Source organism: Mytilus galloprovincialis, chromosome 7 (genome assembly GCF_965363235.1).
Source record: "Mytilus galloprovincialis chromosome 7, xbMytGall1.hap1.1, whole genome shotgun sequence".
In the NCBI taxonomy this organism is placed as follows: Eukaryota; Metazoa; Mollusca; class Bivalvia; order Mytilida; family Mytilidae; genus Mytilus; species Mytilus galloprovincialis.
Window position 1 is genome coordinate 16,723,826 of NC_134844.1, and position 23,808 is coordinate 16,747,633.

At 31.4% G+C, this 23,808-nt stretch overlaps 2 protein-coding genes across 2 annotated transcripts; both read left to right on the plus strand.

The window, feature by feature from the left end:
- Positions 1-1,054: 1,054 nt before the first annotated feature.
- On the plus strand, positions 1,055-10,803 carry LOC143082425 (uncharacterized). Its single transcript, XM_076258082.1, has 8 exons — positions 1,055-1,204; positions 1,729-1,912; positions 3,577-3,664; positions 3,964-4,154; positions 4,721-5,030; positions 5,507-5,623; positions 7,172-7,362; positions 9,310-10,803. Exons 1-8 carry the CDS (start codon positions 1,196-1,198, stop codon positions 9,576-9,578), a joined length of 1,359 nt encoding a protein of 452 aa, XP_076114197.1. The 5' UTR covers positions 1,055-1,195; the 3' UTR covers positions 9,579-10,803.
- A 473-nt stretch (positions 10,804-11,276) lies between these two features.
- Positions 11,277-23,416, plus strand: LOC143082426 (uncharacterized). Its single transcript, XM_076258083.1, has 8 exons — positions 11,277-11,866; positions 16,525-16,729; positions 17,664-17,751; positions 19,000-19,193; positions 19,824-20,133; positions 21,334-21,450; positions 21,785-21,930; positions 22,631-23,416. The coding sequence occupies exons 1-8, from the start codon at positions 11,852-11,854 to the stop codon at positions 23,104-23,106; spliced, it is 1,551 nt and encodes a 516-aa protein (XP_076114198.1). The 5' UTR covers positions 11,277-11,851; the 3' UTR covers positions 23,107-23,416.
- The last annotated feature ends 392 nt before the right edge of the window (positions 23,417-23,808 follow it).

Below are 23,808 nucleotides of genomic sequence, written 5' to 3' on the forward strand. Positions count from 1 at the left end.
ATATTGAGAGAAATTCCAGTTTGCACAAGTTCTACAATAGCCTCTTTGAACTTTTTTTTTACTATATTTCTATAGTTGTGTGTGCTGTAATAAACTACCATATAACTTCAGGAAATTTCTTTAAACTTTGTATGACGTGTTAGATTACTATGTTTTATTTTGATCAGTTTGTTCAGGATATTTTGCCTGGTAATAATATTATTAGGTTTTAATTATAATTAGGTTTTAATTATAATTGCAACTCATCTGAATTCTTGTTACCCTATGTTATAGATTTTCTTGAAACTTTGTAGAGTTTCCATCTGGCATGTCTAGGAAATAATCAAATTTACTTTTAAATTATCATTTCTGATGATTTTTAAAGTTTAATCAATAGTTCAATTTAAATCTTCATATTGTTCATATTAACCATATAATTTAAAATGATATGGAATTAAATAAATCTCTTATGTCCTTTTTTTAGTTTGAAATAATTGTATTTAACTAAAATTTCTTCAATATTTCTAATACATGTATTTCTTATGTTAATTAACATTTTAATTGCCAATGTACTTTTTTAATAAAAAGTTTTAATTTTATTATTTTATTTTTTTTATTTTAAATTAATAATAATTCTTACCCTAAAATCTACAATTTTCATATAAAAAAATGATAAAATGTTGCAATTCTATCAAGTTCACTAATTGTTTTTACATGTTTAACAGTTAAATACTTGTAAAAACACCTATTGTTATTATATAAACATCTATTGAAATAATTTTGTTGGCATTCAAGGAATAGATAACATATAAAATGTTGGCATTCAAGGAAGACACCAATTACATGTGTTATTATGTGAAAAAGCTATTTTTTAACTGAATATGATGACTCGATCTCTAAGTAAAACGTGATCAAGTATAATAGCACTTGTATACCAAAACAGTTTATCTAACTAACAATTTAATTAACCGGTTATAATTTACTTAAGTTTTTAATTCATTAAGCTATTACTCTTGACTATTGGTTCGTTTAATCCGTCCACCAAAACAAGACTTATTTAATGAAACTAAATAAATACAATTTAATTCATTTCTATTAGGCAAAGAGTTAGCATCGCTTTTAGAAATCGTGACGTGTTTTATAACACAAAGCAAGAAAAAAAACCATTTGTTTTATTTCAGAATGAAATAATTTTGACTACTTGGATTATAAGTTCATGTTAATGGTATGATATATAAATATATTTAATTTTTCGATATTTTTAAAAACTTTATTTTCTTTTAATTATCTTCGATATAAAAATAAGGAGTTATGGTATGATTGTCAATGAAACAAGTACCCACATAAGTGCAAATGAAATAGATGTGAACGAAATGTTTATTTAGCAATTAAATATAATATATATATATATATTAGTTTGTTTCAATTATACATACACTCACATAGTTTGATTTTTCGACCCACATGGTTCAAACTGACGGAAATATTTAAAAAAAAAAAAAAAGAAATTACAAGGATAAATAGTTGAAATAAAGGATTTCTTCTAGAAAAAAAGGGCCGATGATAAGTAGTAGTAATGTATTGAAATTGACAGAAAAGTGAAACGTCCAGCAAGTACCAGATTTCATATGGTTACACAGATTACAAGTAGTTAAATGATATATTTAGCCTTGAATATCAACTTCAAGCGTACGAATTTCTGCTCCATAAATTGACTAAAATAAGACAAAAATGTCGACTTCTTTTCAGGATAGACCCTCCTCATCCCTTTCTACATCAAGCATGCGACCCATCGATATCAACTCCGCTCATTATTATGATAAGGTAATCAGTGTTATAACAAAGAAACCCAGCGACAGATCAAATGGTGATATAAGCCAAATCAAATCATGGTTTCAAAAGAAGTCGGATTTATTTAACCAGCTAAATGACGGTAAGTAATACAACCTTTAGAAACCATGTGTGATTGTTGATGTTAAATCCCCTTTTTCATGATTGTTTCCCGTTTTCTAGAGAAAACAAAATTGCAAATAATTATAAATTATGAAAGAGGTATATATGCATGTGTAGAGTTTAATTCTCAGTATCTTTTTTAAAATAAAGAGACCATTTTCAAAATAGCATTGAATCCTTACCAAAGCAGACATGGTTAAATGCTGTTTTCAGCTCGTTCGTCGGGTTGATATTACTTTAACACATTACCGTTTCCATTCATAATATTATTATAGCTTCTGACATTTTCAAGATTTGACGGAATTGGAAATGTTAAACTTTGTAAATAGCTTAAAGCTGATAATTTGATGTTTTATGGTATTCTGAGTATTGGTCGAGAAAATGGCTAAACATTTGAAACAAAAAACCCATATAAACCAAAGCAACGTGTGCTTCATACTACATTTGAGAGACATTTTAAACTATTTGGTTTAATATCTTCTTCAACGTAAAATTTTACAAAAAATATAAATTACAGAAAACCATACAAAACTTTCGATGATTTAGTTTTCAAAAATGTCTTTTAAAAATGTAAAAGTATGGGTGCTGAACTATATAGCTATTGACTTTCTGAGCATGCTATATAAACTAAAGGATAGCACATCTTCATTTTTTACGGAAATGTTGTTTACGGAGACTGGAAATTTGGAAACGATCCGAGTAAAAAAACTAATCGATTCTTTATATAAACTTATTCTAAAAGGTTACCTATGGAACACTGTAATAAGTTCTTTGAATATTGTTTTTTTTTTTTGGTAATAAACTATTGATTTTGTTATCAGTAAATTAAAATCAAGCTACATATTATTGTTATATACATATGCACATTCATGGCTCTACAACCTGTCGATACCTACATATATTGGAATAATACAAGGTCATGATTTTCTCTGACTTTTTATGACGAAATCCAATGAATGTTGGATGTGTACTGATTGGTAAGATTTAGTCTTAGATGCATTATTATTTTTATAAGTTTAAGTTTTGAACAAGCTGTCAGTAACTGCGAGTACCCTCAAATATGTACTTAGCGTATTTTTGTTATGGGGATGTATAAGTACCCATCTACGTCCGCATAATGTTTTAGTTAGATGTATATTTATTTGTATTCATCTAATGATGTAAACCTTTTTTAAATATTTTTTATAATGTGATCTTATATTGTTAAACCACTGTTCTTGGTTAGGGGAGCATTGATGCCTTCAAACAAGTTAAACCCCTTCAAATATGCATTTTTTTCCAAAGCCAGAAGACAGTAATTCAAGGGTTGTCGTTTGTTGCTGTCACGGTTACAATTTCTTTTGTTTTTCGTACATCATTTTGTATATAAATTAGAACGTTAGTTTAATCGTTTGAATTTATTTACATAAGTCTAATTTCGGGGCTTTTTATAGCTGAAAATCATGTAAAAATAAGAAACTCTACTGAAAATTGTAATATCAGTCACGGTCCATACAGACCATTTCTGATATGGTTGATAAAAATATGATATATATTTCATTCATATCAAAACCCATATCAGATTGAACCGTTGAACCTCTCGAATTATATATATTTCATTGTGTGGAAAGCACAATTTGATGTCGTGTATATATTTCCTTTCAGAAATAATCCACGACTTGGTGAAAAATTGTGAATTTATGAAAACTGAACGCGACTTTCTTCTCATCGAGCAAGGCGAAAAAGGCGACTGGTGAGTTTATTTTTGTGCTTATAACATCCTAACTACTTTCATAATATCTGTAACCGTATGTTGTGTGTATAGTTGTGAAACTTGTAATATAGTATCTGCTGTGATGACACGAAAATGCGAGTTTGTTTTTTCATTTCATCTAAATAGAGCTGCCGTATGGTAAAATTAATAAACTTGAATGAACAATGCTGTAAATAATTTACATTAGAAACTTTTATAAAGACGTAGAGAGACTATTTTATGGTTGAAATCATTTAGTCCATTTTATGTTCAAAATATTGAGTTATTATTTTCTTCAGCTTCTTCATCATATTGCATGGATCCGTATCTATATATATAAATACCACTCTGGAACTAGAAAAAGATTTACCTGATGTCTCCAGAAATCCAGACCCACTGGCAGAAAGGAGGGAGAGCATGGGTAAAGTAGAGGATGAAAAAATCAAAGAATTAGATCGATCAAAGTATGGCATATATGTGGGAGAAATAGGCAAGACTTTAACACATATTTGTACTGTTACCAGTAACTGTTACAACATATATTTCAAACAAACAAAAAAGACACTTTCTATACTCTTAGTTAAAAGATTGGTAACCAATAATATGACGCGTGAGAGCATAAAAATCAACAAGCGTCAACATAAAACAACCATAACGGTATTCTAAGCAATTGTACACGCTTAGATTTATTTACATGTAATGAATTTGAAATTTACAAACAAATTCGTTCCTATACCAATATCGAAAAACTGTTTATAATAATTGACGGATGGTATCCTCTGGTGCTCATTAACCCCCATCAGCAGTACTAACAAAGTTGAAATACAGAATTTTGGGTCACTGGATGAGCCAAGATAAATATTAATAACGACTTGAAATGGCAGAAAACATGCGCATGCATTTCTAAAATAATCGTCTGATTTGCCAAATATCATGGTTTACTTAATGGCGGGTAAAAAATACACTTATACTAATAAAACAAATGCAGCTCAATAACAGATTTTTAATATGCTTACTAAAAGCAAAACTTTAATAAGAACTTTTTTTCTTCTTTAGAATGTGGCAAAAGCTTTGGAGAACTTGCACTTATAAACGCCGACAGCGTTAGAAATGCCACAATAATCACAGACGAGACTACAGATTTGATTGTAATTGGTAGAGACCTGTACAACAGATGTATTAAGTCTTTCCATGCTAAGGAATTTGCTGAAAGGAAACAGTTTGTCGAAAGTAATCCTTTATTTGACAAATGGCATCCAAAGTATAAAAAACAACTCGCAATGAGCTTGAAGAAGGAGAAGTTTCATTTTGAAAGCGTCATAATAAAGCAAGGAACTCGGTTTGATGGTTTACGTTTTATAATCAGGTAATCATTGCTGTTAATAAAACAGACGGGTATCTGTAGTGGTATGTAGGGGCGGATCAATTCAAAATCATTGGTCGTCAAAAGGGGGTTCCAACCCCCGGATTCACTCCCCTGGCTCCGCCACTGGTATGATTGTCAATGAGACAAACAGACTCTAAATAGTTTATATTCAAGCACTCATAAGTCACCGAATGTTTACTACATTTTAAAGCTTGCGACTACTGCTTACATAGAACTTATTGAAACCTGAGGTTTCAGAGTGAACATAAAGTACTAATACACATGAAGTTTGTTTGCAGGAAAACAACACGAGAAATGCATTATTGTGTTGAAACCAATTGTTTGCCCTCGGCTGTTTCCTGGTTTGGTCGGGTTGCTGTCTCTTCGACACATTCTTCATGTCCATTCTCAATTTTATTTGTTCTATTACATAAGAATCAATTACATACTTTTCATACCATACACTATATTTTCAGTGGCCAGGCGAAAGTGATATCAGATCCATTCCAGCATTCTACGCAATATTCTCACTTCTATCCTTTACCAAACATTGAAGACTTGAAGAAGGAAGAAGCACGCGAATCACTTAGAAGGTATATAGAACACTCGCTTTGTTACTGAATTAAACAACAATGTGTCCATAGTACACGGATGCCCCCACTCGAACTATCATTTTCTATGTTCAGTGGACAGTGAAATAGGGATAAGAAATCTAATTCGGCATTTAAATTAGAAAAATCATATCATAGGAAACATGTGTACTAAGTTTCAAGTTGATTGGACTTCAACTTCATAAAAAAATACCACAACCAATAACTTTAACCTCATGCGGTACAGACAGACTAATAACTTTAACCTCAAGCGGGACAGACAGACGAACGGACGAATGGACCCACAGACCAGAAAACATAATGCCCCTCTACAATCGTAGGTGGGGTATAACAAATGAATTATGAGGGGACAATACTGATCAAAACTAGCCATAACAGGATTTAAATATATTCTATTTTAGAACTAATATTTGAGCGCCAAATCATTTAAATAACTTGTTTGCTACACATTCTTGACCAATTCTTTTTTTTACTATAAAGGATATACTGTAAACTTATTTAAGATAGAACGACATTAGTTTGACGAATTATAATCACTAGATTAGCTTGGGATCAAGTGAAACAATCTTTAAAGTAGGATCTATATATAGCAAAATGTTTGCCAATACTGAGGAAATGGCTCATTGTTAACATATATATATACAAATAAGTTAATAACTTTTAGCGCGGGCGGGCATGACATGTCAATATTACATATCGATTTCGATGTAAAAGAGGGGCGAAATATACCAGAGGGATAGTCAAATTCATAGATTGAAAATAAACTGACAACGCCATGGCTAAAAATAAAAAGACAAACAGACAAATAATAGTACAGAAGACAAAACATAGAAAACTAACGACAAAGCAACACGAACCACACCCAAAACTGGGGGTGATCTCAGGTGCTCTGGAAGGATAAGCAGATCCTGCTCCACATGTGGCACCCAAAACCATTTTATATCAAGACGAGCCGACATGCACATTCAGCCATTTAAAAACAACACAATGATTTTTTATTTTCGTTTAAATATAAGGTAATAACTACAAGGTTGCTTAAATCTGATTGGTGGTTTAGTGTGTCTATTGTTTCCAGCAATGGTATACTTTGGTCTAGAGCTACCCGAATCTGAACCTTTCTGTGGCACTGAGATCTCGTTCTTGGTGGGGTTCCTGTTTTTAAATCTTTAGTTTTCTATATAATATATGTTTTGTGGACTTGTTTGTCTTTTTATCTTGTTACTTATTGTACGATTTTAATATGTTTAGTTAGTCGAATTCTATTGTTCTGTTAGTATTTTAGCATCTCTTAATAGGGGAATACATAAGAAAGAAAAGTGTTTTTGATTCGTAATATAAGTGCTTTTTATAGCTTGATATACGGCTTGAGTCAGTTTGCTAATTGCCGAAGGACATACGGTGACTTATAATTGTTAACTTCATATGCAATCAAACCTACCACATCTTCGGTGGTTTTTTTTATTGTGATATAATTTTATGTTTAGTTATTGGTCTTTTCAAAGACTTATGATTGTTATTTTTTTTAAATAGGGAACTAAGTGCACTTACAGGTGCCAATGGTTTAAAACAAAACCGTATAAGCAGACCGAAATCGTCCCTTAATGTTTATACCAGCAGCGAGTCCTCCTCCCCACGAGCGAGGTCAACAAGTGGTAGACGGTCACCATTACCAACACGTCGTCAACTAGAATTCTGTTTGGTAGCCCCTCAAGAAATATTAGGTAAGATATTAGTATTAAGTGTCATTATATACTTTATGGTTGAACGTCCCTTTGTTCTACACTCTTTTCTCATTTTGCCAATTTCTTCATTTTTGTCTCGCTGGACGAGCCACTAGTGGTAAGTTAATGATAATTGGTATGCAGTTGAATAGCATTGGCATTTCTCATTTCCATGGAGAGCATTTAGTCCCATCCCCTACGTCATTGTCAATTGACTTTGAAATATTTGCATAGTTTTCATTTATTAGTTTGTGAAATGGTCAGTTTATGGGGAACCACTATTGGTAGGTCAAAGATATTTGGTATGCCGTTGTATTAGCATTGACACATCTCATTACTATGGATATTATCGGACCCAGCCCCCTCAAATATAGGTGTTTTTTTTTTTAAATGTTGTAATGTTTACATGTTTTAGTTTGAGTTTAGGTTTGTTTAACTACTTATGATAAGTCAATGGTATTTGGTATGCGTTGTATTAGCATTTTCATCTAGATTGTTTAGCCATGTACCTTCAGTCATGGTTCATTGACTTTAAATATTTGCAAATCTTACATTTTAAAGTGTTGCTATTTTAATTTCAACATTTGCATTATCGAAATTACCAAAAACCGAGACATATCTCTGTGATAACAGTTTATTAAATTGCGTCCGTTATTCTGTATTATGTAAATTCCATTCAAGTCATCATTTCATGCCAATCGATCGAACGTTATTTTGAACTGATGTGTATTGTTAATTAGAACCATTGTACTCCTTTCTTCAGTTTGGGTTGAGATTTTCAGATGACAAGCGTTTCGGACGCACAAAGTGTTTTTTTCGTTTCTTTAGAATATATGATATATCTTTCCTTTATTTTAAAGTTTTGAAGGAAATAAAAGTGTTTTATCAAATCGCTCAACACGTGTAAACGTTTTTAATGTTTAGAATTCATGGTCAAAATAGATAGGTTAGACTTTCTAAAAGATGATACAGCTATGAACTATATATTGCATAGTACTTAATAAAACTCACCTCAGCTATTGAAACCCTGAACTTGATTCTCACAAATACATCCCAAACTGAAAATTATAACAGACTCTAATTGTGATTTGCGAGACAAATGTGATCTGGTTACAAATTAATAGGAGCAACGAAGTCAAATGTTTGAATCAAACAACAAACTATGAAAACACAGAAAAAGCATGTAGAATCTCACTGTAAGAAACTATAAAAGTGTTTCTGGCGTACAAAATATAAGCTGGTATCTTTAATGAGTATTTTTAAATACCTACATACAGTGAAAATCAACAAGGACTTACAAAGAGAGAACACGTAACATTCACTGAGCAGCCGTATAGAGTTGGAACGAATTATTTTTAACTGTCTTTCTGCAACATTTTTTTTCTACAAAGAAACTCAGATTGAAATCGTGTATACCAGACGAGCTTTTCGTCTTCAAAAGACTTATATCAGTGACGCTCGAATAAAAAAAGTTCAAAGGGTGAAATAGAAATCAAAGTTGAAGAGGATTGAGGACTAACAATTCCGAAATGTTTTCCCAAACACCATTTTGGCTATCCATTCCTGGAGTAGAAAATCATCAGTATTTAAACCTCCCGGGTTTTTATGCCCCATTTATGGGCATTATGTTTTCTGGTCTGTGCGTCCGTTCATCCGTCCGTTCGTCCGTTTGTCTGTCCCGCTTCAGGTTAAAGGTTTTTGGTCGAGGTAGTTTTTGATGAAGTTGAAGTTCAATCAATTTGAAACTTAGTAAACATGTTCCCTATGATATGATCATTCTAATTTTAATCCCAAATTAGAGATTTTATCCCATTTTCATGGTCCACTGAACATAGAAAATGATAGTGCGGATGGGGCATCCGTGTACTTGGGACACAATCTTGTTTTAAGTATGTTAATGTCTATACATATGAATTGATTTCCATTTAGTTTTGATTTTATTTCCAGGTGATTTTGAAGTCGCTATGAATTTGAACACATTTTCATATTCTATCACATGCATGCAGGAAACAGAAATATATGTTTTGAATCAGACAAATTTTGAAAGGTTAATCGAAAAACGAAATCCTCAAGTTATTAATGTGATCAAAAATTCTGTAATGGAGAAATACTCAGTTCGAATGTCTTGGATGAAAGAAAAGAAAGACATTCCTTTGTTCCGTTATTTACTATATAAGACTGAAGAGAAAGAAAGAAGAAAGAAACAAAAAAAGTGAAAGATAAACGATTATGAAAACGCATATAAATGTTCCCGATGATGACTTCTTGTCTACATTATTTTATTATGCTTTTACAACATACTTCTCACAGAAGAATAAAGATGATGAAGTGTAGATCTATTTCTGGACAAGAATTATTTGTTTAAAAGTACAATATTTTCCAGCAGAAATATCTTGGCCAGTGCAAGTGGCGATAACGAGATATTTCAAATTTAAATGCATATTTACCTTTATTGATAGATTATCGTTGATCATCTCAACGAGATTGATTTTCTCGCTTGAGCCGGGACGGCGAAAGCGAGAAAGGCAATCGAGTTGAGATGATCAATTAATCTGTTTATCGCCGCTATTTTACCTATGACGACGTTGTCAATTTCATGTAAATTTCGTTAGCAACGCCACGTGCCTGCTTAGTTTCTAGCGATAATTTTCCATCTCAAGCGAGTAGCATGATATGAAAATTATCACAAAAAAAGATCAAAGGAAAAATGCACAAAATAGCGATAAACCTTAATATCTAGTATACAATGTCTTTAAATTTCTTAACCTTTCAGGTAATACTTTATAAAAAGTATGAACTAAAAATCATGTATTCGTTAAGTTTGCATCATTAAAATTGTAAATATTATAATAAAATGTATTGTGCACTGAAATTATTTTCAAGTTACAGATTGTGTTAGGGACATCAAATATAGATGTCGGTGGCCGTGCTAAACTTTCGGAATCATAATTTTATAGGTTAATTTAAAACACATATATAATTGAGCAATGAATGTGGATGTTCAATTTGATGTTTTTTGTGCTTCTTTTTTAAATATTTGTTTTGTTTTTGTTCTAATTGAGATTGACACGGTGATGACTGCTGTACCCTTATTTTGACAATTTTACCTTTTATGTCTGGTTTGTTCACGCATCGTTGTAGATATAATGAAATTTGATGCGACTGTCATATAAATGAGAGGTTTAGCGCTATTAAACCAGGTTCAATCCACCATTTTCTACATTTGAGATGCCTGTGCCAAGTCAGAAGTATGACATTTGTTGTCCATTCATTTAATGTGTTTTATCATTTGATTTTGCAATTTAATTAGGGACTTTCCGTTTTAAATCTTTCTCGGAGTTCAGTATTTTTATGATTTTATTTTTTGCTTCGAAAAAAAAAGATGTACAAAACAAAACACAGAACACAAGAGAATGATGATTGTTTGTGCCATAGGGTTGTTTTCGCATTTATGTATAACCTATACTCCTATTCATATTGAAGAAAGAGTTTTGAAACAAAACAAAACATAAGAAGATTTTATTTAAATTATCTAGAAACTTAACAGAATGCGATGTATGATATCATAGATAAAATTTCGTTCAATATATTAAAAAAAATATTATTCAGCCACTTTATCGCAATTTTTAAATCATTTAAAATAAAGTTGACTTTTTTCTTTCTTTATTTATAAAACATTTATTTCCATAAAACAAAGCATTTTAAATTTTGCGATTTTCTATTTTAGCCGGGAACAGGAATATTTTCTTTGATATTCCCAAAAGCATTTTCTAACAGCTATCTTATTTTATTTTACAATTCTAACTTTAAGTTTAGCGTTAAAGCTCATAGTGATGTTTATTCCTGTATAATTCATACAGAGTGTGTCGAGTTACAGGTTATTTATTTTTCTTTCTTTTTAACGAACAGTTTTGCCAATAAATTGCAGTTTATTCTGCAGTGTTTACGTCAATGCTTTATTGGTATCGTTTCAGAACGGTTTCAAATGGCAATTTCCTGTAATGAACTAATAGGACAGTAAAGTCATCAGATAATATTTTCTAACCCTACTATACCTCCATGAGCTAATTGACTTGTAGCCGAGTAACACATTTATGAAGAAAAAAAAGGAGAGTAAAGTTTCTCAAATTCAGTTTTTTGACAATGCTAAATCATATGTTTAACAAGATTGTCGAAAATAATAAATAAAGCTGTAATGATACTTTTATACGTAGACACCACTTACAAAGTCAGACAGTTTATGTAACGACTAGGTCTTTTGTTTGTAAAATAATGATTTACTTTACTTGAACAACTTTATTCAGTTATACAGAACAATTGATAGGATCATGTGTATATTTAAATGTCATATTGTGATGAAATGTCTTTTTGGATATCTTTGTTTATTTGTGTGATTTGTCCTTGATATTCGTTATCAAATAAGGACAGTTGTTCTAAAGAACAAAACGCACTGTAGAGTGAATTTGAAAGGAGGTGTATAAAAGACAACATGGATAAAACGTCTGTAAGTAAGAAATATTTTGTCCTAATGCAGGTTTTTCATTGAGATAAGTGTATATGTATCAATTAAAATTTAATGTTGTACAAATGTATCCGATATAATGAAAATCCGACTTTCATATTCGGCGATTTTGATTAGTGGTCATATGTTTGTACATGTATATTGGTTTTTCACATCTTTGTTTCTGAATACATATAAACAATGGGTATTTGGAAAATCTTTTATTTTTCGATCATGCATTCAACATTATTTCCAGTTTTATACTGGAGTGAAAAAAATATATAAAAATGTGCGTTTTCAGACAGACACTATTAACCGTTCAAAATTCATAGATTTTTGTATCAATAACTTTCTATTAGGATATTTCGAGTGACTCTTAAACCGACGATTAAATAGAGAATAATACATGGCAAAATCCGTATCATATGTCGTATCATCCCGAGACACAAATATCAGCCCAAGGGCCTTTAGGCCTAAGGAATGATATTGGTCGAGGGTGATACGGCATGTGATACGGATTTTTCCATGTTTTATACGCTTTATCATATATTTCAACAGGAGAGTATATATGAACTGTTTTCTGATCCATAGCACTGGGTTACCTTCAGTTAAGTCGGCCTCATATCTTGACTTACATCTAGAAATTGACAATGAGGGTCGGTTGAAAACAAAACTTTACGACAAAAGAGATGACTTCAGCTTTCCAATTGAGAACTTTCTATTTCTAAGTAGCAACATTCCAGCAGCACCTGCATACGGGGTATATATCTCCCAATTGATACGATATTCCCGTGCTTGCATTTCCTATCATGATTTTCTTGATAGAGGGTTGCTGCTCACAAGGAAGCTATTAAACCAAGAGTTCCAAATGGTGAAGCTGAAATCATCCCTTCGTAAATTTTACGGACGCCATCCCGAGTTGGTTGACCGTTATGGAATAACCGTTTCACAAATGATATCGGATATGTTCCTTACGTCGTAACTACAATCCCCTTCCCTTTCATGAATGTGACCTACCGAATCAGACTATTTACCGGATTTGTTATCGCATAAGCAACACGACGGGTGCCGCATGTGGAGCAGGATCTGCTTACCCTTCCGGAGCACCTGAGATCACCCCTAGGTTTTTTGGTGGGGTTCGTGTTGTTTATTCTTTAGTTTTCTATGTTGTGTCGTGTGTGCTGTTGTTTGTTTGTCTCTTTCATTTTTAGCCATGGCGTTGTCAGTTTGTTTAAGATTTATGAGTTTGACTGTCCCTTTGGTATCTTTCGTCCCTCTTTTAATACCTCAATTCTGCTGCTGTATTTTACACCAGGAACAACCAAATTGACCCTTTTTGATATATGATTGATAAGTCCAGATCACTATATTTCTATACTCCAGTCAGCCCTTTGGATGGCTATGTCGGATTTAAAGAAAATAACACTATGTAATGATACTCGAGGACTCTGTTTTCACTCATAAAAGCTGGATACGAAGTTAAAGCTTTTAAATAATAATTTAATTTGGGACGGAAGACGTATTCTGATTTGCTGAACTTTTTTTTTATCTATCAACTCATCTATCAAATTATGTACATACATTTAATCTCACTTGTAGCAGAATTAGGCTGTTAATTACATAGCTGAACTGGGAAAGACTTTTAACATGAACTATAGGATTGCATATGATGTCACTATTGAAAAAGATATTTATAAAAACGAAATATTTTTCTGTTGCCCTTTTTATAAATCACTCACTGGTTAAAATAATTGAATATATGAATTCCATAAGTGCAGTAGGGAAAACTACCGAAAAATATATACAAACATGTTACTTTTAAACACTGGTTAATCATGCATTCTTTTCATTATGACTCCTAAAAATGTGTTGTAGTATTTCCGAGGTAAAATACCAAAAACGGTGCTTTTGAAGTAGAAGAACAATTTCTAGATTTAAAGAATCCATCAACGAACATGCATTTCTAATTTGTAATTGGAATCAATTTCTTAAACAAAAGATGCTAATCTTCTAATATATATTCTCGGAAAAAAACAATACACCCATTCTAGTTTAGACGATGGTCCTCTATGTAAAATATTACATTTGTAATTAGTTTGATATCTTGTACACGATTTTATTCAATTTTATAAATCTGTCCGATAAAATAAATTAATAAAACATTTTTGTTTTGACCAAGTATCCATGCTTAGATTGGGTTCTGATTATTTCATGATTCAATGTTAGATATGAATAAAGCGGAACGGCTAGTTGTATTCATACTTAAAAATGTTCGTTGTCCTTCTCGTTAATTAAAATATGTGTACATGTAAAATGGATTATTAACACACAAAACTGGAATTGAAAGGTTGCGCACTTACAATTTCAAATGCTGGCATGTCAGTAAGTGCTAGTAGTCCTTTGTTCTTTTGTTACCTGTTCTGACACTATAGTCTTAGTGAGACTTAATTATTTCTCTCTCCCTCCATTACTCACTCACTCAAATCCAAACTCAAACAAAAGTATACAAAATACAACATTAACTGAAAATTAAAGACCAACCAACACGAAGGATTGAAAATAATTATATTACATTGTAATTTCTATAAATTTCCTGTTACAAAACTATTAATTTTTCGAAAAACTAAGGATGTTCTTATCCCAGGAATAGATTACCTTAGCCGTATTCGGCAAAACTTTTTAGAATTTTTGGTCCTCAATGCTCTCCACTTTGTACTTGTTTGGCTTTACAACTATTTTGATTTGAGCGTCACTGATGAGTCTTGTGTGAGGGGGCAAAATAGGGGATCCGTTAACATGTTAACGCAATAGCTCGATTTTGGCAAAAACAGTTAACAAAAAATGCAAAAAAGCTGATAACAGTTCAAACAGTTGGTTGAAAACAATTAACAGTTTAAATTTACCTCAGATAACAGTTAAAATCACCTTGAAAAAGGCCAAAACAAGTTAACATAAAAATGTATCCCCCCCATTCTGATGTAGACGAAACGCGCGTCTGGCGTACTAAATTATAATCCTGGTACCTTTGATAACTATTATAAATATATATCACGTCCGTATTCAGCTCTTATGCAAATTATTTGTGCAATGATTACTTTTACTGTGTAAACATTGTGACTGGTTATAAAACATAACATATCTAACTTGATTGGTATCTATGCACCTAGGTCTCTACAATGGGGATGAGAATAAAGGTACAAAACAAAGATATTGTATTGCTCTTATAAAATCAAATTTTATTATATGTACACGTTCTCAAACCAATAATTTAAAGTCCTTACAATCGAACAATATGTTTCTGTTTTGAATGGCATCTGATTATCTTTTTGATAGGCTTTATATGGGTTATCATTAACAAGAAGGACATGTTTTATTCATACTTTTAACACAAAGAGAAGTACCGAAGTCCTGAAAGTATGCTAAAAATCATGCATGTAAATGGAATGAGGACATATAGAAAACAACATAAAAGTATTCATCTTTTAAATGCACTTGTGAATCTAAAGCTTATAAATATCAAATTGATTACTTGGATTGATTCTTGCTTGCAAAACGTCAAGTAGCCATTGTATCATGCATATTTAAAAATAATTATCGCAATAGACAGTACTTTGGCACTTGCAACAAAATACTCACGCACCCATCATAGATTTGTTGCATGGTTTTAATAACGTGCATAGAGCTTGTACTGTACGTATATGAGACATTTGAGTTAATGTCCCCATTCGTGCTTAATGTGACTGCGTATTTATATACGCACCAACAGCCATCGTTATCACAGTCAACATTTGCGGTGATTACCTAGACCCCTCTATTGATTTAGATCCGTAATAAAAAAACAAGTTGAGATATGAATATATGCAATGCAACGCTTGGTCTAATTTTAGAGAAAAACTCAACGCTGTGTGCACGTTATGCTGAAAGTTAAATTTTGCATTGCAAGATTTTTACTTTTACATAACAAAAACTTATTTCTCATATCAAACAAAATTGCCTGTCTGCATCCATGACTGCTCTTCATTGATTTGTTGTTTCATTTGCTGTAGTTCTCGGTATATATACTTACTGCCATCATACGCTTATCCATGAAAGAACCGTTGAAAAACTAACAAAAAATAGGACTTTACCAACTATTTAACTTCCAAGGTAATGTCTATATAAATTGAAATTTAAAAACCCAGTCAAAACAGTCGACATACCAGTAGAACTTATAAATGATAATTGGGGCTAATCTTGGTATTAATGTAATCAATCATATATTGAACTAAAACAGTCTTGCATGGTTCAGTGTAAATGAATTTTTATTCTAAAAATGAATAAATAAAATAACTTAGATATTTCAAATGAGAATATAAATATATCTAAAGCAAATATGAAAGAAATAAGTAATCGAATGCTTATAAATTTACACGTTCTTAGAGGATCAAGTCCTGTATTTAGTAAGTGTGTTTAATATGTCTTAACATCTTAAATATGTCGAAAACAACGCCCGAATACATTCCAATAGATTTTGAAAACTTAATTCACAAAACAAAATTCCCATTCAATCATCTTCATCTCCGAAATCATTCATTTATAATAACAATAACAGCAGAGTGTGAACTAATTCCATAAAACATTATATATAATTATGTTAAGAGTTGATTTCTTATTATTACTAGAGGATGTCAGCGTCTAAAGTCAAACCTCCAAGAAAGTTAAATCATTTTGAACTGACACGACCAACAGATCTCGCTGCTGCATATCATTATGATAAAGTACTAGGTGTCTTAGCCAAAGAACCAAATGACAGGTCGGATTCAGATATATGCCAAATCAAATCGTGGTTTCAGAAAAAGTCAGATTTGTTTAACCAGTTGAACGATGGTATGTTATTAGTGCACGTCTGTCAAGTAACGCTCTTGTATGACAAAGGTCATTCAGTCAACATTTAAAAAATTGAAACTAACATATAAAGTATTAAGTTAGCTTTTATTGTTATTTGTTTATTTTACTTATATTATTTTAGTACCTTCGTTCTATAAAACTTTTGTATTTAATCGTTTTGATGTCCACGCACTTTCAGTTATTTATTTTTGTTGTTGTCCACAACGATATCTTATTCTAACCATCTAATTTGATTATTCATCTACAAAAGCAATAACAGTAAGCTTAATCAGATATATCTATATATTTTACGTCTGAGAAGTAACTTTAAATACTAGACATTTTAAATTACAAAGGATAAAGTTACAAAGAGTAAAGTTATTGCATGTTAATTTTATAATTTGTTCACCTTTATTATTCTTTTATTTTATTTTTGTGTTTGTATTTCGAATAGAAATTCAAAACCGTCTCGTAAATGTCTAACTGATACAGTTTTAATCTTATATTAACAAGGTGTGTTTCACCAACAGGAAATACCCCAAAATATGAAAGACAACATTAACTTAAACGTTATTCAAGAGGTTGGTTTTAAGTTTTAAATTTCATATCTATTGGTAGGTATTCTGTGTTTCCCAACGTCTCCTCAATCAAAGACTGAATGTTGCAATTAATCTTCAACATTTACAGTAGTGGATCGCACAACATGCATGAACACGCAAATTAAAACAAATTTCACCAAGATTTGTATTTTTCCCATATTTTATCCTTTTTTTAACTTATATTATATATATCTCAAGCTGATATAACTGGTAGGGATTCCATGCCTATGGTTTCCTTTTCACAACATTCTTCTATCATATCTAGTAACTATAACAACGAATATATCCTGTTTGCAAAGATGTCGAGACTGTCTAGTAATTTAATTTCCTTTCAGAAATTATTCTTGATTTGATTAAGAACTGTGAATTTGTAACAGTTGAACGTGATCACGTGATTATCAAACAGGGTGACAAAGGCGATTGGTGAGTTTAAATAATGTAGATCACAGCTGATGATATGCAAGATGTAGAACCAAAATATATAGCTAAATATAAAACCAAGTTTAATTCACCATTTTCTACTCAAGGAAATGCCTGTATCTAGTCAGGAATATGACAGTTGTTTTCTATTCGTTTGATGTGCTGGATCCGTTTAATGAAGAACTTTCCGTTTTAAATTTTTCTTAAAGATCGGAATTTTTGCCACTTTACTTTTTATGGTACCTATAGTTAGACTACTCAGAGTATGTATACTATAGATATAATTTTGTAAGTACTTAGATCAAACATATCAAAATAAAGAACTACATGTATCAAGAGGAAATTCAAAGCTCATAGTCGAGCAGAGATTACAAAGAGAAGCCAAATGACAAATGACAAAACAAAATGAACGGAACAGATGAACAATAGACCACTTCCCACAATTCCGGAAACAAGTTGATAGAAAAGGACATGATGTAACAGCTCAAGAAGGCAAACTAGAAGATATAAAACTTTTAATCAATATTGTATCAAAAAAAGAGATCACAAAACACTTTTGCTAAACATGTTAAAGGAGATAACGCGAACAGAAAAAAAAAACAGCACGCAAAACTCTACAGAAACAAATTTAACGTTCAAAAGTCCGGTGCGTTGTTTAGGTTAAAAGTAAGCAGTAACCTGTCTACATGTACCAGTGTCATTTTTCCTATGTTTGTCTTAATAATTTAAAACAGCTAAACAGCAATTATTGCACTAAAAAAATATAAGAATGATAATATTATATTATCAGACAGGACGGAAACAAATTAAGCTAAACGTATATCAGCAATGACCGTAACTGGATTAAGTTGGTAACATATTTAAAAGAGTTTGATACAACTGTGTGAAATATTACTACATCACCATCCCAATAACATAATTCATAGTCATTATTATCAAACACAAATATGTTGCTAGCCTCAATATAAAAATTAGGGAGGTTTACATTTACTACTTTATTTTAGACAGGCTATTAATATTTTTATTTTGAATGTCTGCAAGCCGCATAAAAGAGGACGGACAATATTTTGACCAATTCATCCTCGAGTTATTTGTGATTAATCCTTCTCCTGTGCTGAAGATAACTAAGTGTTGTTTTCATATAAATACATCCCCAGTTTGAGATTAACCATAGACATAGATATCAGAAACTGTAAAAATAAAACAAGTTAGTATCTTCATTCTGATGCAAATTTCGAATATCCTTTATAGCTTCTTCATTATTCTGAATGGATCCGTAGCGATCTTCATCGGTTCAACTATAACAAAGGAAGATGGGCGCCAGGAAAGAGCTTTAGAAGAACTTGAATCGTCGACAAAAGACACCGAAATAACTGACTTACAAGAGGATTTTAAAGAAATGAAGTTCGATCGTTCTAATTTCGGAAAATATGTTGGCAAAATAGGCAAGAAATAAAAACTGATGAAATGTTGAGCCGCATCTACATCTAGTTAATGCATTTTAGTCTTATAAGGTTATTTTGGTCAATACCTTATTTGAAAAAGTCGGCAGATAAAGACGTTAATTCTTGTTTTTAGCTATTTTTCAGATATTTTCTTCTTGTTAATTAAGTTATGTTCACATTTTTTGCTTGGAGTCAATAAGTACTTTTTAGTGCCTTTGTCCAACAAATCAGTATGTTGCTGTCAACCATTATAAATCGCATAAAAGTGCTGAATATTATTTCGACATTAATAGTCCGAACGTAATTAATATACCTGTAATTTTCAATAGTAATACAATATCATTTTCTTTAAAAAGAAATTAGTAGAAGGATATATATGTAAATATAATTTCAAAGAATAGACCTTTTTTAGTGAAAACATAACAAATAACATGCATAAACAAATATACAGACAGAAACATTCATATAGGGTAAATTCTTTCCAATGTTAATAATCATGATCAGTAATATTACAAAAAGAAACCAGTACAGATCGACACTATTTATTTCATGCATGTAGTTTTTGTTTGAAAGCCTGAACGAGTAATGTAAATCAATGTACAGTAACATTACATATGCTATTTTTTTTAGAATCTGGTAAAAGTTTTGGAGAACTTGCACTTTTAAATGCTGATTGTGTTCGGAATGCATCCATTATTGCGGATGAGGCTACAGACTTGATTGTTATTAATCGGGAATTATTCAATAGATGTATCCGTTTGTTTCATGCTAAAGAGTTTGAGGAACGAAACCATTTTGTTGAAACAAATCCATTATTTAAAGGATGGCTCCCTAAGTTTAAGGTACAAATGGCGATGAGCTTACGGAAGGAAAAGTTAAATTTTGAACGTGTCATTGTAAAACAAGGAGATCGTTTTGACGGTTTACGTTTTATTACCAGGTAATCAATGATTTTTTGGCTGAATTTCATTTATATATAGCGTTGGGTGGTTTTCTGCTCGGGCAGTCTTTTTGACGCAAGAAGATATGATACTATTATAATATCAAAGATGTTTGAAAGGATATTAGAAATATGTTGTTGTAAACTATAAAGAAAGATACCATAGTTCGATAGAAAATATATAGAGTAAAAAAGACAAAAAACAACAAGTTTAAAGGTAAAATTCAAACAATGTTTACAAAAAATATATAGAAGGTTAAAGGAGAAAACAAACAAAACCCATTATTAAAATTTGTCATTCAATATCAGTCGAAAAGTTGTATCTGGTATTACCTGTATGCATAAAGACTAGTAAGGGATGTTTAACGACCCTGGCTTCCTATGAGGATTAATTCTTAAACCGTTATATATGACCATAAAAATTGAAATACAAATACGGAGATTAGCTCATCATAGATACCAGGATTAAAATTTGTATTTTTGCAAGACGCGCGTTTTGTGTACAAAAGACTCATCATCAAAGAAATGATAAATTCAATACCAACGGAGACACGATATACATTGAAATAATATTATCTAGTACATAAGATAATGCGCGTTGGACGCACGGAAATTATTTCATAGCACAGACAAATACATATTGGCACTTCAGAATATTAAAGCTGACCACAGATGCTTTTAATTCGTAAGCTATTCTTGCTTCATAAGCTGCACCATTGTGTAACTCATGACGATAATAACTCATTAACATGTCTCATTTGATGCATAACCATGCTAACACTTTGAAAAGGAATGTTATTGTTGCTTCGACAAATGTATTTTTTAATTTGTAATTCAGATATTCTGTCACTATTTACTACGTTATGATGACTTATGTCATAATGTCAATGAAATGACTTCAAAATTCAGTACCCCTAGTTCAGTAGTTTCAGCGTTCTCAACAAGTCAGGGATATATTGATAAAAAAAATGGGTTTCGATCCACGAAATCATTGTTTTAGTAGCAAATCGTTGTAAACGTCTTAATCTTGAAAAACTACCAGATGAGACACGTTTAGTTGTTCATTTATCGGTTTGCTTTTTAAAACTATCTATATTTAAGCTAACACAAGTTCTACAATATGTGTTGTTCATGTATACACTCTTTCTATGATCATTTTTAGGATGAATCAATGATTCGTATTTGTTGTTTTTATTTCAGTGGCCAGGCCAAGCTTACATCTGACTCATACCTGCATTCTATCCAATATCCAGACTATTATCCTCTACCGGATGTTGACGAGCTGGAGAAAGATGAAGTTCGAGAATCACTTCGTCAGTTAGTTTATTTACTAGTTAATAAGATAAACATAAAAACATTTTGCTCAAATCTTCTTTGTTATACAATATAAAATTGATATACTTTTAAAACCTGACATACAACGTTAACAGCATTTCAATTAACAGTACAAGTAATTGTTTTCGTAACATTTATCTATAAGAATAACAAAAACGTTCATAAGAAGGCTACGTAAATATGGAAGATAATTTTGAATGTTTGAGGTACGGTTCATTTCTAGCATTTGCAAAACGAGCACTTCTTATTCTAAAATATTGTTTTCTATTGAAATCATTTAATATAATGTTATATAGTGGTATACATATGCATTTAGGGAACTGAAGATGAATGAATGCAAATCAGCAACAAAATCCCGTCCAAAGCTCTTCACAAATGATACAGATAGGAGCGACAAACGTTCTCCAAAACAGAGTAATCGTAACATAGAACTTTGCTTAATCTGCTCTCAGGAAATCATTGGTATGTCATTCTCTTATTATTAGTATCATATATATTTTCAATAGAATGCATCCCCTTAGAATATCGATCGTCTGTCTGTTTGTTCGATTGTACTTGAACACTTTATTTAAGTTCAAATTTTATAAAACATAAGCACCAAAAGGGTCTTCATCCAAAGACTTTGTATAAAAAAAATCAGACATCATCGTTCTGTCATAACAAATAATTAATAAGACGGAACTTTATGCATATGGCCACTGGAACGGACATGGCTACTGCATAGTTTGCACTGATGACCATCAAGCCACGGAACCGAACAAATGGAATATAACATAAAAATAATAAAAATTTAGTTAACAATACCGTGGTATTATATTTATTAGATACAAGTTTTATGATTGAAATAGTGCGCCAAAATGAGGCTGTGTACATTGCAAACATTGAATCATCTGTGTTTTAGTTGGAACATTTAACATGTTTGTAAAGACATACAAAACAAACCAAAATTACTTTTATTGTGCGAATTTTGTGCATGGTTCAATGAAAAAAACAAATAGCAACACAAGCAAAGGTCATTTTTTTTTCGAACTAATTGTCATCTGTACGAATCTATACGTACAGATATCTAACTACCTATTTATATGCAGCTCATAAATGAACATGTATGCGCCTACATGATAGCTATTCATAATAATTTAATAACACCGAAGACATATTTCAGGTGACATGGAAGTGGCCATGGAGCTAGACACATATTCATATACCGTAACATGTATACAGGAAACAGAAATGTATGTCTTAGACCAGAAAAATTACGAAAGGTTAATAGAAAAACGACATCCACAGACTATTGAAAAGATTAAAAAGTCAGTGCAAGAAAAATACTCTTTAACACTATCTTGGATAAAAGATAAGAAGGAAATTCCTTTATTTCGATATTTGATATACAAAATTCAAAAGAAGGAACGAAAGCAGAAAATTAAACAAAAAGAAATAAAAGAACAGGATAAAAAGATTTCAGACGCTTGGATTGCATCTAGTCTTAAAACTGGACCTTTGGTTGACATGTTCGGACCTGGGAGTGTATTTCACATAATACGAATGAAAGCAAAACAGCGAAATATGGAAAAACTAGATTATAAAGCTAACAAACGCATAACCCGAGAATGCAGTAGACATAACAAATATCCAGCTTAACAAGTAGACTGCCTGACAAATAATGTTTTATATAAAAAACGATATCAAAATTGTTGTCATGTATTTTTAAGTATGTTTTTAATATGTCTACATTAGTTGTTCCTTTTGTTTACAATTAAACTACTACAGTTGTTTAAACAAAGAATACTCAACCAAGGTGCCACTGAAAAGTGATGGAGTCGGATTCGATCATCTATATTTTATATCTACCTATGTGACGTTTACATGCTGATCAGCTGATATACGTCAAACACGCTATTTTACGTCAGAGTTGATGTTAACATAACATCAAATTTTGAATTATTCGAAACTTTGTTTTTACCTTAAGACACATATGGTCTAAGTCGTATTGGGCATATTGTTTCGCATTGTCTTCAATTTGTATTTGATTATTCCATCCAACTGTTTTTGATTGGAGCGCCACTGATGAGTCTTATTCAGGAATATGGCAGTTATATTTTTCCCCTTGTTCTTTCGATTGATAAAGTTTGATTTTGTCAGTTTATATGGACTTTCTCATTTTGTATTTGCCTTTGCGTTTAGTATTTTTGTTATTCTCTTATAGATGAAATGTTTTTAATTAACAAATTATAAACTGGTATTTTTGACAATATCTTTCCTATCACATCAAAGCCATTTAAAGTAACTTTCATGTTCTCGTTTTTAGATTGCTTCCTTGAAAATACACATATATCTATTATT

Excerpts from the sequence above, each read along its gene's own strand:
- LOC143082425 (XM_076258082.1), top strand. Across the intron at positions 3,665-3,963 it reads CAAGGCGAAAAAGGCGACTG|CTTCTTCATCATATTGCATG; the intron begins GTGAGTTTATTT and ends TATTTTCTTCAG. Across the intron at positions 5,031-5,506 it reads GGTTTACGTTTTATAATCAG|TGGCCAGGCGAAAGTGATAT; the intron begins GTAATCATTGCT and ends CTATATTTTCAG.
- LOC143082426 (XM_076258083.1), top strand. Across the intron at positions 20,134-21,333 it reads GGTTTACGTTTTATTACCAG|TGGCCAGGCCAAGCTTACAT; the intron begins GTAATCAATGAT and ends TTTTTATTTCAG. Across the intron at positions 21,931-22,630 it reads CTGCTCTCAGGAAATCATTG|GTGACATGGAAGTGGCCATG; the intron begins GTATGTCATTCT and ends GACATATTTCAG.